Below are 19878 nucleotides of genomic sequence, written 5' to 3' on the forward strand. Positions count from 1 at the left end.
CGTTACATTTAGTGGTATTAGAGCAGGTTTAGTCGGTTCTCGGACTACGTGTTGTATGTACGGATTTTGCTATACATGCCATATGTATGAATTGTGATAGTGTGACAACTTCTGACCTTTTTAAATGATTTTTATATAGTAAATGGATCCCGATCCAGCTGTGGCAGATGAAGTAGAGAGTAATGCGCCAGCTCCGGCTGAAGGGGTAGCGCCGACTGAAAACCCACTTCCTACTGTTGATCAAGGAGGAGGAGAAAGGGATCGGGAAGCCTTTCTCCAAATGATGAGTGCATGGTACTCTGAGTTCGTTCGTACGAACCCAAATGTATGACCTCCCCCACCTCCCCCCAATTCCTCAACTTGTACCCCCGATGCCTCAAGGTATGGATATGATAAAATTTCACAGAACCCCTGTTGACAGAATTCGTAAACAAGGGGCTTAAGAATTTAGAGCAAATATTGATGATGATGCAGAGAAAGCAGAGTTCTGGCTTGAAAATTCTATCCGGGTATTTGATGAATTATCTTGTACACCTGAAGAATGTTTGAAATGTGCTACATCTTTTTTGAGAGATTCAGCCTATAATTGGTGGAAGACTTTGATTTCGGTGGTACCGAAAGAGAGGGTAACCTGGGAATTCTTTCAAGAAGAGTTTCGAAAGAAATATATTAGTGAAAGGTTTATTGATCAGAAATGTAAAAAGTTTCTTGAGCTGAAGCAAGGTAATATGACAGTCTCAGAATATGAAAGAGAGTTTGTTCGATTGAGTAAGTATGCCAGGGAATATGTTCCTACAGAAGCCAAGATGTGCCGACGATTTGAAGACGGGCTCAACGAAGACATTAAAGTATTTGTCGGGATCCTTGAACTAAAAGAAATGGTAGTACTGGCTGATCGAGCTTGCAAGGCTGAAGAACTACTTAAAGAAAAGAAAAAGGTAGAGGCTGAGACTAGAAATTGGAAGAAAAGACCGATGAGTAGTTCATTTTCACAGCAACCTAGAAAGTCAAGGAATATGAATCCTCGTTCCCAAGCTTCAGCTGGACAATCATATGGGAATTATAAGAAGCAAAATGTGGGTCCTAAATCTCAGAATACTTCTGCAGCCAGTGTAGGGAACTCGAGATTTGTTAAACCCGAGTGCCAGCGATGTGGTAGAAATCATTTTGGTCCGTGCAGAGCAAATGAATGTTTTCGATGTGGTTCTCCGGATCATTTTATTAGAGACTGCCCAGAGAGAGCTGAGAAAGAAAAATTTCAGAATGTAAAAGCTAGTGGTGCAGACTCGAGGGGAAGGTATCCGAGAAAAGTTGGAAGTGAAACAAGCAGTAAGAATGTAGCCAGGGATGCACCGGTTAGACTTGAAGGAAGGGCTCCGGCTAGAACTTATGCTATTAAAGCACGTGAAGATGCTTCCTCACCTGATGTGATTACCGGTACATTTTCTCTCTATAATGTTAATGTTATTGCTTTGATTGATCCCTGTTCTACTCATTCATATGTGTGCATGAAATTGGTGTCTAGTATGAATATACCTATTGAGAACACAGAATTTATCATTAGAGTGTCGAATCCGTTAGGCAAATGTGTGATTGTTGATAAAGTATGTAAGAAATGTCCTTTAATGATTCGGGATCATTACTTTCCGGCCGACTTGATGTTGTTGCCGTTTGATGAGTTTGATGTTATTTTGGGTATGGATTGGTTGACATTGCATGATGCTAAAATAAATTGCAAAGAAAAGGTTATAGAATTAAAGTGTGAAAATGGTGAAACTCTGCGGGTTGAATCAGATAAATCAGAGGCATTGCCTAGTGTGATTTCTTCAATGTCGGCTCAAAGATATCTGAGAAAGGGTTATGAAGCTTATTTGGCGTATGTAATTAATACAAAAGAAGTTGAAAAGAAAGTTGAATCAGTGCCGGTTGTGTGTGAATTTGCGGACGTATTTCCAGAAGAATTGCCGGGTTTGCCTCCAGTCAGGGAAGTAGAATTTGGTATTGATTTGATACCGGGAACAGCTCCGATTTCGATTGCTCCGTATAGAATGGCACCAGTAGAGTTGAAGGAATTAAAGTCGCAGTTGCAAGAGTTGACTGATAAAGGTTTTGTGAGACCGAGTTTTTCACCTTGGGGTGCTCCCGTGTTATTTGTGAAAAAGAAGGATGGTTCTATGAGGTTGTGTGTTGATTATCGGCAGTTAAACAAGGTGACAATCAAAAACAAGTATCCGTTGCCAAGAATTGATGATTTGTTTGATCAGCTAAAAGGAGCGACATGGTTTTCAAAGATTGACTTGAGATCTAGGTATTACCAACTGCGGGTAAAGGAGTCGGATGTGCCTAAAACTGCTTTTAGAACAAGGTACGGTCATTATGAATTTTTAGTTATGCCATTCGGGTTGACAAATGCTCCTGCTGTGTTTATGGATTTAATGAATCGCATGTTTCGGCCATACTTGGACAGATTTGTTGTGGTGTTTATAGATGATATTTTAATTTATTCAAAAGATGAGACAGAGCATGCTGAGCATTTGAGGATAGTTTTGCAAACGTTGAGAGATAAGCAGCTGTATGCTAAGTTTAGTAAAAGTGAATTTTGGCTCCGGAAAGTTGGATTTTTGGGTCATATTGTTTCAGGTGATGGTATACGGGTTGATCCTAGTAAAATTTCAGCCATTGTTGATTGGAAACCACCGAAAAACGTAACTGAAGTTAGAAGTTTCTTGGGGCTAGCTGGGTATTATCGGCGGTTTGTAAATGGATTTTCTATAATTGCTGCTCCTATGACTAGACTACTCCGAAAGGATGTTAAATTTGAATGGACGGAAGAATGTCAACAGAGTTTTGAAGAATTGAAAAAGTTATTAACTGAAGCACCAGTGTTGGTACAACCCGAATTAGGTAAAGAATTTGTGGTGTATAGTGATGCTTCTCTAAATGGTTTGGGGTGTGTAGTCATGCAAGAAGGAAAAGTGGTGGCTTATGCTTCGAGGCAGTTAAAACCTCATGAGAGGAATTATCTTACTCACGATTTGGAATTGGCTGCAGTGGTGTTTGCTTTGAAGATTTGGCGACATCATTTGTATGGTGAAAAGTGCCGAGTAGTCTTAAATACTTGATGTCACAAAAAGACTTGAATTTGAGACAGCGAAGATGGTTGGAGTTATTGAAAGATTATGAGCTTGTTATTGATTATCATCCGGGAAAAGCGAATGTGGTTGCCGATGCTTTAAGTAGAAAGTTGTTGTTTGCTTTGAGAGTTATGAACACTCAGTTGAAAATGTCAGATGACGGTTCGATTCTAGCAGAGTTAAGAGCAAGACCGATGTTTTTACAAGAGATTTCTGAAACTCAGAAAAATGATCAAGATTTGCTAGCCAAAAGAAAACAGTGTGAAGCTGATACGGGATCAGATTTCAGAATTGGTTCTGATGGGTGCTTAATGTTTAAAGATCGGATTTGTGTACCGAAGAATGAGGAATTGATTCAAAAGATCCTACAGGAACCACATAGTGGTTATTTCTCGATTCATCCGGGTAGTACGAAAATGTATAATGACTTGAAGAAAATGTATTGGTGGAATGGAATGAAAAGAGATATATCAGAGTTTGTGTCCAAATGCTTAATTTGTCAACAGATGAAAGCTGAACACCAAGTACCTTCAGGATTACTCCAGCCTATTATGGTTCCTGAATGGAAATGGGATCGGATTACTATGGATTTTGTTTCAGGATTGCCATTGACTCGGGGAAAGAAAGATGCCATCTGGGTAATAGTTGACAGATTAACTAAGTCAGCTCATTTTATCCCGGTACGTACGGATTATTCTCTTAACAAGTTGGCTGAACTGTATATTAGAGAAATTGTTAGATTACACGGAATACCATTATCGATTATTTCAGATAGAGATCCAAGGTTTACCTCGCGGTTTTGGCAAAAGTTGCAAGACGCGTTAGGTACGAAGTTAAATTTCAGTACTGCTTTTCATCCACAAACTGATGGACAATCAGAAAGAATAATTCAGATTCTTGAAGATATGCTTAGATGTTGTGTATTGGAATTTCAAGGAAGTTGGGAAAGATACTTACCGTTGGTGGAATTTGCTTACAATAATAATTATCAGACGAGCTTGAAAATGGCACCTTATGAAGCATTATATGGTCGTAAGTGTCGAACGCCATTGTATTGGACTGAACTCAAGGAAAATCAGATTTATGGAGTTGATCTAATAAAAGAAACTGAAGAAAAAGTGAAGATAATTCGAGATTGTTTGAAAGCTGCTTCAGATAGACAGAAATCTTATGCAGACCTAAAGCGAAAGGACATTGAATTTCAAGTTGGTGATAAAGTATTTTTAAAGGTGACTCCGTGGAAGAAAGTCCTTAGATTTGGACGGAAGGGCAAATTAAGTCCGCGTTTTGTTGGGCCGTATGAAGTAATTGAAAAAGTTGGACCGGTAGCATATCGGCTAGCATTACCACCTGAATTAGAGAAGATTCATGATGTGTTCCACGTATCTATGTTACGTCGGTATCGTTCGGATCCTTCACATGTAGTTTCACCGACAGAAATTGAACTACAACCAGATATGACCTACGAAGAAGAACCGATTAAGATTTTAGCTCGAGAGGTCAAACAACTAAAGAATAAAAATGTTGCACTTGTGAAGGTGTTGTGGCAAAGGCATGGAGTAGAAGAAGCTACATGGGAATCCGAAGAAATTATGAGAAATCAATACCCACATCTGTTTACCGGTAAGATTTTCGAGAACGAAAATCCTTAAAGGGGGGAGAGGTGTAATATCCCGAATTAAGGCCTAATCGGAATAGTGGTTTCGTGACCATAAATCTGAGATAGAAATAATTATTTTATAATTATTTTTAGGTTTATGGTAAGATTGCATGATTGTGTGAAATTTTCGTGATGAAATTCTATGCCTAAAGTGCTTAAATTGAAAGTAGGGACTAAATCGAATAAGTTGCAAAACTTGCATTCTAGAAGTTTTTAGTATGAAATTGTTTTGGAATATTAATGAGGAGGTCTTAAATAGCAATTTGACCAATTTTAAGTTCATGGACAAAATTAGGACATGGAAGGAATTTTTGGAAAGTTTAGTAGTAAGGGTATTTTGGTCATTTAGTTATTAAAATGAATTAAAAACAAAATTAAAAGCCAATTTTTGTCCATCTTCTTCATTAGGCCGAAATTTCAAGGGTTCTCCATAGCTAGGGTTTGTTTCAAGCTTCCAAGCTCCATAGTAAGTGATTCCAAGCCCCATTTTTAATGATTTTTACGATTTTGAGATCCCGGTAACTTGATAAAGCTTATGTTAGCAATAATTTAACCTAGGGTTTATATTTGGAAAAATACCCATAAGTGAAATTTGTGTATTTTGATGTTTTATGATAGAATATGAAGTTTTAAATTATGTTAGACAACTTGTACTACTCGATTTTAAGCAAAAACGAGTAAAAGGGCTTAATCGGTAAAAATACCTAATAGTCACAAGTACATGTTAGAGTGAGAATTTGATGTTGCCATAGAAGAGAAAAGTGATCAGCATGTTGTAAAACATAAGAATAAGGAATAAATTTTAATCCCGAGCCTAGGGGCAAAAATGTAAATATGCAAAAGTTTAGGGGTAAAATTGTAATTTTGCCAAAATTTGAGTTAAGGATTAATTTGATAATGTGAGTATTAAATAAGCTAAATGTGTTATTTTAGATCAAGAAAGACGTGGAATCGACCTCAATCGAGGAAAAGAAAAGATTGTGGACTAAATTGCAAAATCTTTGTATTTTGGTGCCAAGGTAAGTTCATGTGTAAATGTAGTAACATAATTGTCATTTTAAGCAATTTAATGTCGTTTGTATGATATGATGCTGATTATTATCATGAAATATTATGCTTTGTGGTTATTGTTGAATAATATGTAATTATGTGAATTACTTGATGAGTATGAACTATCACCGAAGTATCGGTTCCGATATTCCATGGAAGACAGCAAATGTGAGATCGAGGGAAAAAAAAAAGCCTATTTGAACCTTAGGAATAGATTAGGATACAAGTGACATGTCACTAGGATGATTGAGCATCCGAACTCGTTGAGTTGAGTCCGAGTTCACTTATGGATGCGAATGTCCGAACTCGTTGAGTTGAGTCCGAGTTCGTGAGATGTAACTAGGCATCCAAACTCGTTGAGTTGAGTCCGAGTTCACTTATGGCTGCGAACGCCTAAGCTCGTTGAGTTGAGTCCGAGTTCGCTTATGGGCGGGTTACATGATTGCTTGATTGCATATGTGGCACTTATGTGCAAGTTATCCATGTATCCGAATTATATTCCGATGTGTTCAACGGGTAAAGTTCTACTCAATGGAGGAATATTCGAGATGTAAAGAGAAGTATTGGTGAGTGATGTGAAATGGTTATTTTGGACAGGTATGTATTTAACCCTCGGGTTGAGTATTGATACAACCACGATAAGGTAATAAGATGATGAAAAATGATTAGAAATGTGATATGTGTTTTAGTGATACATGCTAATGTTGATTGGTATGATTGTTTGTTATGTTACTTATTATTTACATATGAACTTACTAAGCATTTATGCTTACTCCCTCCTTCTTACTCATTGTAGTTTTGGACAAGCCAGCTCAGGAGTCGGGATAGGTCGAAGGCTCAGTCACACTATCCGGAAGACTTTTGGTAATGGCTTGTAAATTTAAGTATGGCATGTATAGCAATATACTTTTTTTTGTGTAAATGATCTTATGGTATGGTGATGGAATGGTTGAGGAAATGCTTGATAATGATAAATTATGAAAATATTTAGTTTAGATTATATTTGATGTTAAGGAAAATTATTAAGATACTTAGTGCATAAAAACTCATAAAAGGGATGAAATTTGCCATAAACAGAATACTGCAGCAACACTGACGTGAGTTTAAAAATTTACTAAAAATCATAGAAATTGAACTTGGTGATGGAATACATATCAAATTGAAGCTTATTATGTCTAGTTTCACATGAAACAAATGAAACAGGTAAAGGAATTATATGTTACAAGATATTTTAATTTTAGTGAAACAGGGTCATAGCAGTTTCTGAATCCCCTATTCCAACTTTAGAAATTCACCATAAATTGTAAAGATATAATTAGGTAGTTTATTTTATATTCTCAGAATCCTTATTGAGTCTAGTTTCATTAGAAACAAACCTCATAGTCATATGGATTTTTTACAGAGAGAAATGTGGTTCGTAGTAAACAGAGGTCAGACCAATCAAGTCCTGAAACAGGGGTAATTTTAACTAATAAACTGTACTAATTAGCCCAACCAAAAATTCTAGAAAAAAATTAGTAGATAGGTATATGAGTCTAGATTTAGGGAAAACTTATGGATCTTGATTTCGAGTTTTGTAACTCGAGATATGATTTTTCTTGTGACTGTGATGCAAGTAGCTTAAAAGCTGTGAATGTAGAAATAAATAATCCAAAGTTCTAAATATGTTAAATTAAGCTTAGTAACACCTCATACTCGACTCCGGCGACGGTCTCGGGCGTGGGGGCGTTACACATAATTCTAAAATTTTCCCTAAGATCGCACGGGTCGTTCCGATCAACTGTGGGCCTACTGTAGGGTTGGTAAGGGCTAACTAAATCCTAAGATATGTGATCTGTTAATTTGATAGTATGCTCTGAGCAGGACACTGTTATCTATGTCTGATCATTTTGCTATATATGTATTTATATTTGATATCTGTATGCGAGCATGTTAAACATGATAATTTTGAATGTGTAAGTATAACTAATTGTGGTGGGAATTGTATATGTGGAGGAAGTGTTATGTATGGCGACCTTCGCTTATATTCTGGTAGCTTGATTGCACTTTATCTTATATGTGTCGTCATGGCATGATATAGTGTGTAGGGATGAATGGGTGTTTTTAACCTCACATGGTGTGATGGGATGGTCGGAGTTGGTATGTAGAGGATGGGGATAGGATCCTACATATCTGATTCTGTTATCTGTGTCTGAAATGGACATGAGTTTGAATCTGTATCTGATCGTATATGAGATTTTTTGTATGTTTTGCATGTCTATTTATGTTGGGTTACACAATAAGTTTACGGAAACTCACATTCGTTTGTCTGTTCTATTCAGGTAATCCATAGACTTAAACGGGTAGGTGCGACGGAGGCTCAACGGTAACCACTTGATTGTGAACTAGCTTACTTAGTAATCTATGGTTTTTTTTATTCATAATTTTGGTTTTATTTGTGAGTTTATAATTTTTAGGACTCTTCGAACCATTGGTTTTTATTTGGTCTTGGATGTGTTTTTGACTCTTTCATTGCAATGCTTGTCTGAAATCACGATTTTACGAAAATAAAGGGTTTTCTGAAAACACGAATTGCATTCCCACAATATAACAATTTGTGACTTTCGCTATAAATTATGTTTTGGCAAATGAACTAATTAAAGGACGCTTTCAGTAATAATAATGAATGAACATGAGTTGTAAAAGTTGAATGGTTTATTGAACCAACTTAGTTTTCAAAGCCCATTCTTTGTAATATCTTCAGATTCTACCATAATGTCTAATCTGAATTTAGGTCGTTACAAGGAATTCAGAAGTGAGTGTGATTATCATTATTAAAACCCATGATCTTAGAACATAGAACATTGAGGATTCTTCGTGAAAGTTCGTGAAAATTTCAATCAGGAATACAAAATTACGTACAAACTTTGTCTCACAATAAAAAACTGTATACATAAACCCAAAATTTTACTAATTTTTATTGTTTTTAAAGTATCAATCAAGTTTGCTTTGAATTTCATTGATGTTCAACAAGTGTTGAGGAAGAGCCAAGCAATGCTGTTGAAGTTGAATCTGATGACTGAGTAATCATAGTGGTTTTACTACTCTGAGGTTGCATTCGATTAAATTGGTCTTTTACTGCTCTAAATCTCGACTCATCAGCAAATATGCTTGGGTCCAAGATTAGTTCAGGAACCAAGGTTCGACCTTCAAGCATGTTTACTACTTCAGACATGGTTGGTCTAAGTGCTGGGGATGAATTAGTGCAGAGTAAGGCTACTTTTGTCATCCTAATTGCCTCTTCTTCATTCAACTCCGTCCCCAACCTTGGATCCACCAGCTCCATTAAGTTTCCCTTTTGTTGTAAAACGAGAGCCTGAAATAGATTGATGACATAATACAACATTAGATTAATTAACTGGAGAAAGGCGTTAATGAATTTGCACAGGTTTAACCCACCCATCAGAGTCAGTTACAACTACATGGATATTTCTATGATGATATTGTCAAATTATAACTTGAAACACGGATCATATCTTACCCAATCTTGAAGGCATACATAATCCTCTTCAGGTCGATATTTTGTATTGTTCTTCCCAGCAACAATCTCTAATGCAACAATCCCAAAACTATAAACGTCTGCCTTGTAAGTGAGATAGCCCCATAAAGCATATTCAGGGGCCATGTATCCTCTGCAAAAAAAGGAGCTTTAAGCGCAACATTCTAATATGGACACTTTAATTGCAATAGGAGTTTTTAGTTTTATTTATTTATTATATATCAGGTTTTACTAAGAGTTTTAGTTTTACTTATTTTATCTATTATATTAGGTTTTTATTTCCTTCATAAACTTTAAGTTAGGAATTCTATTTTATGTCAATTAGGACTATTTCCTTTGTCATTAGCAGTCTATAAAAGGCTGTCAATATGAAATAAAGAGGTAAGCAATTAATCTATAAAAAAGAAACGTTATTTTGAGAGGGGGTTCAGTCAATGAGGAATCTGCCTTTTGAGTAACCATAGGTCGAAGCAACAATTCTTTCTCGTCTAGACCTGTGATTAGATCCTACGCCAAGGCGCATAACAATTTGGTATCGGAGCCAGCTGTCATGGGTGACGAAAAAACTTTGATAGCCAAGTTGGAGGCATTCATGGAACAAATGGCTACAAGGCAACAAGCGTTAGAGGAGCAGATGGCGATGTTATCTCTTTCGGTCCAAAAGACAACGAAAGGGGATTCAGAAAAAATAATGAAGAACAAGGCAGCAGTGGAGGCAAGCAAAGAAATTCATATTCGCAACACGGTGGGGGCATGGTGCCACGATACTCTAAGATGGAATTTCCCACTTATGATGGGGTTGGAGATCCTTTAGGATGGTTAAAAAGATGCGAAAATTTTTTTGGCAATCAACGGACCAACAAAGAAGATAAAGTCGGCCTAGCTTCATTCCATCTTTTAAGAGAGGCACAATTATGGTTTGATCAAATCGAAGAAGAGGAGGCAAATCTGGATTGGGAACGCTTCAGAGAGTGTTGTCATATCAGGTTTGGGCCACCTATGAGTAATAACCCCTTCGGGGAACTTGCAAACTTGAGACAAACTGGGACGGTAGAAGAATATCAACACCAATTTCAATCACTACTCGCTAGGACTACTGATCTTAAACCTCGCCAACAAGTAAACCTTTTTACTGCTGGATTGGTAGAAGAACTTAGAATTGATATTGAGATGCAACAACTGCGAAACCTTGGAGTTGCAATGAATATGGCACGAGCTTTGGAACGTAAACAAAAAGTCTCTTCCAAGATGTTATCTCAAACCAATCTAAACTGGTCAACTTCCCAAAACACTGACAGCAATTCAATCATTCCAACAACTCAGAACATTGCAAGGGGAGGGGGACAAACAATAGAACCAACAGGGAACAACGGCAAAATAGGTTCTTCTGCACCATTTATTAAAAGATTGACACGGATAGAAATGGCAGAAAGAAGGGCTAAAGGGCTGTGTTATAATTGTGACGAGTCTTATTCCATGGGACACAAATGTAAAAGGTTATTTTTGATAGAAGTACCAGACATTGAAGGCAAGCAAGATGATGATGAGATAGATGATTTTGGATAAGTTTTGAAGTTTATTTTGAATTTGAACTTGAGGACAAGCTCAATTCCGAGAAGGGGAGTAATGATATGGACACTTTAATTGCAATAGGAGTTTTTAGTTTTATTTATTTATTATATATCAGGTTTTACTAAGAGTTTTAGTTTTACTTTTTTATCTATTATATTAGGTTTTTATTTCCTTCATAAACTCTAAGTTAGGAATTCTATTTTATGTCAATTAGGACTATTTCCTTTGTCATTAACAGTCTATAAAAGGCTGTCAATATGAAATAAAGAGGTAAGCAATTATTCTATCAAAAAGAAACGTTATTTTGAGAGGGGGTTCAGTCAAGGAGGAATCTGCCTTTTGAGTAACCATAGGTCGAAGTAAGAATTCTTTCTCGTCTAGACCTGTGACTAGATCCTACGCCAAGGCGCATAACACATTCTCATGCATATCAACTTCGTTCACCTTCCCATAAGCAAGGTTGGAGGCTTTGATCTCATTTTTATTGCTTTATAGTTTAAAAATTAATGCATCATTCTATTTGCAGAAACTACAGTTTCAAGAATGTACGTATTATTTTGTCTACGATGGTAGCAGCTTCACAAATCTATTGCTTTGTTAGGTTCAACTAAAATATGCAGTGATGATCAGCAGATGAAAACAGAGGGAAAGAAGTAGCTCACATAGTTTCAGCAATTCGGGTGCTAATATGGGTGTTTTCCTCCTCATCAAACTTGGCCAAACCGAAGTCAGAGATTTTAGCATTGAGATCGCTATCAAGTAGCACATTGGTGGTTTTGATGTCTCGATGTACAACTTTTAAACTCGATTCCTCGTGCAGGAAAGCTAGGCCCTTTGCTATGCCAAGACAAATTTTCTGCCTAGTAGGCAAGTCTAATTTTAGCTGGCTTTCTTTAGGACCTATTCAATGACACAGGCCAATCCATTAAAATTCAATTTATCATACAGTTGTCAATACGTAGTGTTGAGACCTTTTCTTTCTATAACTATTATAAAATCAACATCACCATTTTCTTCTCTAGTGGGGATATGAAAGTGTTCAAAGGAGGAGAAGAACACTTGCTTATATGGTTCCAATTTCAGAACCATCAAAGAAAGGGGGATTAAAAGAGGTTTAGGAAATTAAGCTTACCGAATAAAGCACGTGCAAGGCTATTATTGTAACACTCCTAACCCGTATCCGTTGCCGGAATAAGGTTATGAGGTATTACTTGACTGAACAAAACTTCTATAAGGTCAAAGATATTTACCAGACATAAATTATCAACAATGCAACCTGTCTCATTGATTTTTCATAAGAGCTCTTATAAATTGCCAAAATGACTAACTATCAAAACATAACCGAATATCTAATAACAAATTAACTACTATCAAGTTATAACTAAAACATTTCAACACATTAGTTCAATTATAAGGCTTCTCTAAACAAAATAAGCGAGCCATCTTCGCATGGCTATAATGTATACAAAGTCAAAATATCATTCTACCTATAGTCTATCCTATACATGCCTTAAATCATGATGATATACCATCTTCTCAACTCACATAATGACTCGATAGTGTGATGATATCTCCGGCTCTTCCAACTCGAACTAAAGGATAAACCTATAAGGAATGGAAAAGAGAACACGGAGTAAGCTTCAATGCTTAGTAAGTTTTAAGCAATGCAAACAATTAATTTACTTATAGATCGATTATTTCAAATTTTCAAGAAATCATTCCTAGGTAATTGCCATTTCGGCCAAGTATCCATGAACATAATGCATATTTAGCAAATTCACCTCACTTGAATCTAAACTCAATTAAAACCAAATATTGAAATCACAAATAAGATCATAAGAATTCGAAAAGTATCTCATTAACTAGTTTTAACCATGTTTGCAACAAAATCACAAATTCACTACAAGCTGTTTTCCTGAGCAATAGTCACAAAATTATTTATAACTGGAGATAAGAAACTCCAAATAAAGTGCCGTTAATTTTTCCTGAAAATAGACTTATATATCTTCCATTCATAAAATTTTCAGAATTTTTGGTTTGACCAATCAATACCAGATTTTTATTGAAGTTTCCCCTGTTTCACTGTTTGACTATTCTGACCACTCTTCACTACAAATCAATTTTCTCATTATACAGAATTCGAAATATGTTATCGTTTACTTCATTTGAAACTAGACTCATTAAGGAGTCTAAGAATATAAATTTTATCTTATAATCATCATTGTACAATTTACAATGATTTTCTAAAGACAGAACAGGGGATTTCAAAGTCATTTTGACTCTGTCTCACTCCACTTCAAATATCTCATTATCTAAAATTCTTTTGCTTACACGGTTTCTTTTATAAGAAACTAGACTCATTAAGCTTTAATTTCATAATTTATTCAGCTTCTAATTCAATTTCCACAATTTATGGTGATTTTTAAAAATCACGCTACAGTTGCTGTCCCAAGCAGATTTATTACAAATTTGCTCTTTCACACATTCCTTGCATTCAGATTATCTAAACATGTATATCATGTCATTCAAGATCGAACTCATATAACATAGGCATTAAAATGCTTCACTATCAGCTTTAGTTCAATTGAAACGAATGAAATACAATATCATATTCACATTTAATTTTCCAAGATCGTAATCACCTAAAAATAAAATCATATACTTCCACAAACCTTTCCACAAGGACCAAGTGTTTATATTTGAATATAAACATAGAATCACTTCACATAACTTCACACATTTACCGAATATATCACAATCACATTTATAGTCATAACACTTATTCACAGATGCATCACTTTATATATTTATAATTTAATTCAAATCAAAATCGCATACGAGTACATGATACATACCTGGCCAACTTAATATGTAATGCACTTTCAATTTGTCAACTTAGTGTAGGATCTTGTAATTGTATACTTTTATCAAATTCATCGGCACTTGGCCTACTAGGTATAAAACCCGAAATTATATTATCAGCACAAAGCCTGCGGGACTTTAACCCGGATATATTTCCAGCACGAAGCCTGCGGGACTTTGGCCAGGATATATTTCCAGCACGAAGCCTGCGGGACTTTAGCCCAGATACATTTCCAGCACGAAGCCTGCGGGACTTTAGCCCGGATATATTTCCAGCACGAAGCCTGCGGGACTTTAACCCGGATACATTTCCAGCACGAAGCCTGCGGGACTTTGGCCCGGATATATTTCCAGTGTCTTGCATATTTATTCACATGTTAACACATTTCACATAACATTTCACATTAGCAATTTAATTGCTTCATTCGAATATAAGCACAAAATGTACACCTACCTTTTAACTTTCGGTTCAATAATCATACACAAGGAACACATAATCTTTTCATTATCCTAGTTTCACTTTTAATAACCATTCGACTATATGCCATATTCACAAATTATTTCACACACAACCTCGATCAAGTAGGAACAATAGTCACAATTCATCTATTATACAAATATCCCATTCTTTGACTTTGTTTCATAATAGCTATTCTGTCACCACATATATACCATTCAATTCACATTCGACTTTATACAAACAAGTACAATAAAATTGTATACACATATTACACACTTTCACATCATCACTTAATAGTCATTCGGCCACATTATATACATAAATCATCCATTTCATATTCGGCTTTGTAGCGACCTAAAAATTTGGCAATAGGTGCTAGTTGAAATGATTATTGAAAAATTAAAGTTTCAAATTTTATTTACAAAAGAGGAGTCGCCACCGATCTTTTTTAGGTGTGATCGGACACCAAATAAAATCTTTTTTTAGAAGAATTTTTTTAAACTTTTCTAAAAAAAGAGACAATTTTAGGTCCACGTCAAAATCCAGAGAAAATTAGGGTCCGGGAGTCGGTTACGCGCGAGGAAGGTATTAGCACCCTCGCGACGCCCAAAATTGGTATCTCGTTAAACGCATGTTGTCTTAATTTTCAAAAATACGAGTTCCATTTAATATTAATCGTGATCCGATTGAAACACGAGAATTTTAAAACACAACAACTTTTTCTTTTTTGAAAACAAGATTTTTTTAAAAAATACAAGAATTTCAGAAACCCGATTTTTTTAAAAAAAAAACACGAAAATTTTGAAACACGAGATTTTTTTGAAACACGAATTTTCTTTTTTAAACACGAAAATTTTTAAAACACAAAATTTGTTTTTGAAAACATAAAAATTTTGATAAAAAATGAAACACGATGATTTTTTTTAAAACACGAAAATTTATGAACACGGTCAATTTTTTTGAAAACATGAAAATTTTTGAAAGACGAGAATTTTTTTGTAAAACACAGAAATTTTTTTTTGAAAACAAGAAAATTTTCAAAATACGGGAATTTTTGAAAACACTTTTTTTTAAAACATGAAAATTTTTGAAACACTGGAATTTTGAAAACACGAAGATTTTTGAAACGTGAGAATTTTTGAAAACACGAAATTTTTTAAAAAAAACACGGAAATTTTTGAAACACGAGAAATTTTTTTAAAAAACCCGAAAATTTTTGAAACACGATTTTTTTTAAGAAGTATTGTATTTAACACGAATCAATGATATTCATCCCTACATGGCGATGAAATAATCGAATTAGTGCCAAATCGATTCAACTTAATATTTAATCGTGATTCTACTTAAACACGAGAATTTAAAAAAAAAAACAAAAATTTTAGAATATTCTCGATTTTTTTTAAAGGGCGTATCGTATTTAACACAAACCGATGATATTCACCCAACATAGCAATGATATCAACGATTTAATGTTAAATCGATTCGTTGCCTTATTTAATTTTTTTAGAAATAAAATAAAATTAACTTATAAAAAATAAATACTAAAAATAAAATGCTTAAAAATATATCAACAATATTAAAAATATCATTCAAATACGCGAATTAAATTAAAAATAGTTAAAGAGAAATTACCAAAAAGCTCAAAAATACGAGATTGACCGATCAAAATACGAGCTTGACCGAGAGGGTTACACGACTCGAGCCTTCCTTTTTTCTTTTTTCTTTTCCTTTTTCCCTTTTTTTTCTCTTTTCTTTTTTCTTTTTTCTGTTTTCTTTTTTCCTTCTTTTTCCTTTGGCCTGCTTCTGATTGGGCCTGGGACTGCTGGGCCTCCTACTGCACTGGACTGCACTGCCGGACTGGGTCTGATAGCGGGCCTGCGCTATTGGGCCGCTACTGGTTTGGGCTCCTGCTTTGGGCTGGCCTGTTGTGGCCTTTTTTTGCTTTGGGCCTGCTCTTTTTTATATTTGGGCTGTTTTGATTTTTTTGTATTGCTTTTTCTTTTTCTTTTTTTTTTTGCCTAATTTCTTTTTTTTTTTGGGTTTTTGGGTTTGGGTTGCGGGTCGGGTCACCGGATCGGGTCGTGTCGCCGGATCGGGTCGGTTTGACCCGACTGTTAATTATTATTATTTATATATTTTTTATTTTTTTCCTTTTTCTTTTCTTTTTCTTTTTCTTTTTTCTTCTTCTCCTTCTTCTTCTTCTTCTTCTTCTTCTTCTTCTTCACGAGCCCTAGCCGCCGCGCCGCGCCGTCGCTTGTGCCGTCGCCGTCGTCTTCGCCGTCGAGCCGCTGTCGGAGGCTCTCCTCTTCTTCTCCTTTCTCCTCTCTTTCTCTCATTTTCCTCTTCTTTTCTCTTTTTTGCAAGTTTTTTTTTATTTTTTTTTCGTGGGTGTTCTCATTTTTGGAGTTTAAACTCCTTTTATAGTTGGTTTTGCTTCTTTTTTGCAGGTAGCAAGTGGGGAAGGAGCAGCCACCCATGTTTATGGCCTGAAAATCTGGGAAGTGGGTGCCCCAAATCATGTAACTTGTCTGAAGGACCAAATCGCAAATGCAGCAAAACTTCTGGGGCTAAATGTAATTTTTAGAAAATTTAGGATTAAAATGAAATTTAATGAAAGTTTAGGGGTCTAAGTGAAATTTAAAGAAAGTTTAAAGGTCAAAATGAAATTTAGGAAAAGTTTAGGTGTCAAAATGCAATTTTTATTTTTTTTAAATTTTTTTTTTTTTTGAAAATTTGAAAATTAAACACAAACTCTAGTCGGACAAAAATTTAGTGCTTACAACTGCCCCTCTTTGCTTATCATTGTGAAACAAGGATAGTGCAAAGACTTAAAAGCACTAAATTTTGTTCAATTGTCCAATCTTTATTCTTTACTCGGAATGTGATCCTGAGCTCAACTCATTTCTCGCAATATGAATTGACTATTTAAAACTAGACATTAAAAATAGAAATTGAAAATAGCTCAGCACGTGAGCCAAGGCTCAACTCACTTCTCGCAATATGAGTTGATTTTTGAAAACAGAATTTGCAAAAGGCTCAACTCACCTCTCGCAATATGAGTTGATTTTTGAAAAATAGAAAAAGGCTCAACTCACCTCTCGCAATATGAGTTGGTTTTTGAAAAATAGAAATTAAAAGGCTCAACTCACCTCTCGCAATATGATTGATTTTTGAAAAACAGAAATTAAAAGGCTCAACTCACCTCTTGCAATATGAGTTGATTTTTTTTTTTTTTGAAACACAGAAATTAAAAAACAGAAATTAAAAACAGAATTTGAAAAGACCTCAGCGTGTGGCCTGAGACTCAACTCACCTCTTGCAATATGAGTTGATTTGAAAAAGTAGAATTAGTAAAGCAGAAATTGAAAATACCTCAGCGTGCCTTGAGGCTCAACTCATCTCTCGCAATATGAGTTAAGTTTTGAAAAGCAGAAATTGAAAATACCTCAATGTGTCTTGAGGCTCAACTCATTTCTCGCAATATGAGTTGAATTTTGAAAACAGAAATTGAAATTACCTCAACGTGTCTTGAGGCTCAACTCATTTCTCGCAATATGAGTTGAATTTTGAGAAGCAGAAATTGAAAATACCTCAACGTGTCTTGAGGCTCAACTCATTTCTCGCAATATGAGTTGAATTTTGAAAACAGAAATTGAAATTACCTCATCGTGTCTTGAGGCTCAACTCATTTCTCGCAATATGAGTTGAATTTTGAAAACAGAAATTGAAATTACCTCAACGTGTCTTGAGGCTCAACTCATTTCTCGCAATATGAGTTGAATTTTGAGAAGCAGAAATTGAAAATACCTCAACGTGTCTTGAGGCTCAACTCATTTCTCGCAATATGAGTTGAATTTTGAAAACAGAAATTGAAATTACCTCAACGTGTCTTGAGGCTCAACTCATTTCTCGCAATATGAGTTGAATTTTGAAAACAGAAATTGAAATTACCTCAACGTGTCTTGAGGCTCAACTCATTTCTCGCAATATGAGTTGAATTTTGAAAAGCAGAAATTGAAAATACCTCAGCGTGTCCTGAGGCTCAACTCATTTCTTGCAATATAAGTTGAATTTTGAAAACAGAAATTGAAATTACCTCAGCGTGTCCTGAGGCTCAACTCATTTCTCGCAATATGAGTTGATTTTTTTAACAACAGAAATTAAAATTACCTCAGCGTGTCCTGAGGCTCAACTCACCTCTAGCAATATGAATTGATTTTGAAAAACATAAATTAAAAGGCTTAACTCACCTCTCGCAATATGAGTCAATTTAAAACATAAACTAAAAATACCTTGGCGTGCCCCTAGGCTCAACTCACTTCTCGCAATATGAGTTGATTTTTGAAAAACAGAAATTAAAAGGCTCAACTCACCTCTCGTGATATGAGTTGATTTTCTTTGGAAAGCATGAACATTAAACATTAAAATACCCAAAACCAGTCTTTTGGTAGAACTCGGGTATCTTTTCCTTTGATTCAGTGCGACTCTCATTCAAGATTTCTTGCTCTGTTGGAGTACCTGTATATGCCATGTATCATTATATGCACATGTTTGTCTTAAATGCTTTTATGCCTACATGATTATGCGGTGCTCCTTAAGCATGTTTGTCGTATGTCCATTTAGCCACGATTGTTGAGGATCTGCGTTCATTGCTTTGATTCTCGACCTTCTCTTCAGGCCTCATACCTGTCTTCGAGCTTTACGAGTAATCGACGTTTCTCAGATATCACCCTTTTGCCCTTGGTTAAACTTTGTTCTTGCTTTGAAGATCTTGCACTTATCAAATTCTTATCCGGGTAATGCTTGACATTTCTTTTGTTTAGAGCATGTCATTTCACTATTTATCATTAAATAAACACATAATGAGATACATGAGAATGGTCAGGTAGGGACAAAAAGGATATCTCATATTCCTTTATTTCAAATGTGGCAAACAAAGAAAGTTAACCAATGAAAGTAAAAATGTCAAAAAGAAAGAAAAGGTCGTATACAACGGATACAAATGCTCTAGATATTCAACACATGAACTCTTCCACGTTCCTCAATCAATAATCTTTTCGAGCATGGCTTCTTGCGTAGAAAATTTTGAGCTTTCAGAAGTGCTTCAAATACTGTAGTCTCACTACTTGACCTACCGTTCGACCGCCAGGTTTGTTTCATTAGGACGCCCTCTCGGGTTTTCATCCTAATCTTTTTGTACTAATCAAGACGCCCTTTTCGGGTTTTCGCCCTGATCCCTTTTTTTTTTTAAGATGCCCTTTTCAGGTTTTCATCTTAAGCATAATATTTCTTCACCACATCTGAATTCACCGGATTCGGTAACTCCTTCCCATCCATCTCGGTAAGGATTAAAGCTCCTCCTGAGAATGCCTTTTTTACAACGTATGGTCCTTCCCAATTTGGTGCCCATTTTCCTCGTAGGTCTTTTTGTATTGGGAGAATCTTTCTTAGAACGAGTTCTCCTTCATGGAACTCTCTTGGTCGTACCTTCTTGTCATGGGCTGCGATCATTCTCTTTTGGTACATTTGCCCATGACAAATTGCCCTTAGACGTTTTTCTTCAATGAGGTTCAACTGATCATATCGAGCTCGAACCCATTCT

The 19878-nt window shown here is 35.6% G+C and overlaps 1 protein-coding gene across 1 annotated transcript; it reads right to left on the reverse strand.

The window, feature by feature from the left end:
* Positions 1 to 8777: 8777 nt before the first annotated feature.
* LOC107952172 (probable LRR receptor-like serine/threonine-protein kinase At1g07650) lies at positions 8778 to 12532 on the reverse strand. Its single transcript, XM_016887452.2, has 4 exons — positions 12500 to 12532; positions 11617 to 11854; positions 9365 to 9515; positions 8778 to 9199 (listed from the first exon to the last, which is right to left on the reverse strand). Exons 3-4 carry the CDS (start codon positions 9506 to 9508, stop codon positions 8840 to 8842), a joined length of 504 nt encoding a protein of 167 aa, XP_016742941.1. The 5' UTR covers positions 9509 to 9515; positions 11617 to 11854; positions 12500 to 12532; the 3' UTR covers positions 8778 to 8839.
* Positions 12533 to 19878: the final 7346 nt, after the last annotated feature.

Source organism: Gossypium hirsutum, chromosome A05, assembly GCF_007990345.1.
Source record: "Gossypium hirsutum isolate 1008001.06 chromosome A05, Gossypium_hirsutum_v2.1, whole genome shotgun sequence".
NCBI lineage: Eukaryota > Viridiplantae > Streptophyta > Magnoliopsida > Malvales > Malvaceae > Gossypium > Gossypium hirsutum.

Bases quoted from the DNA above. Each gene is read 5' to 3' on its own strand.
- LOC107952172 (XM_016887452.2), bottom strand. From the start codon at position 9,508: ATGGCCCCTGAATATGCTTTATGGGGCTATCTCACTTACAAGGCAGAC. The intron at 9,200-9,364 runs GTAAGATATGAT...AATCTATTTCAG, and splicing joins ATGTATGCCTTCAAGATTGG to GCTCTCGTTTTACAACAAAA.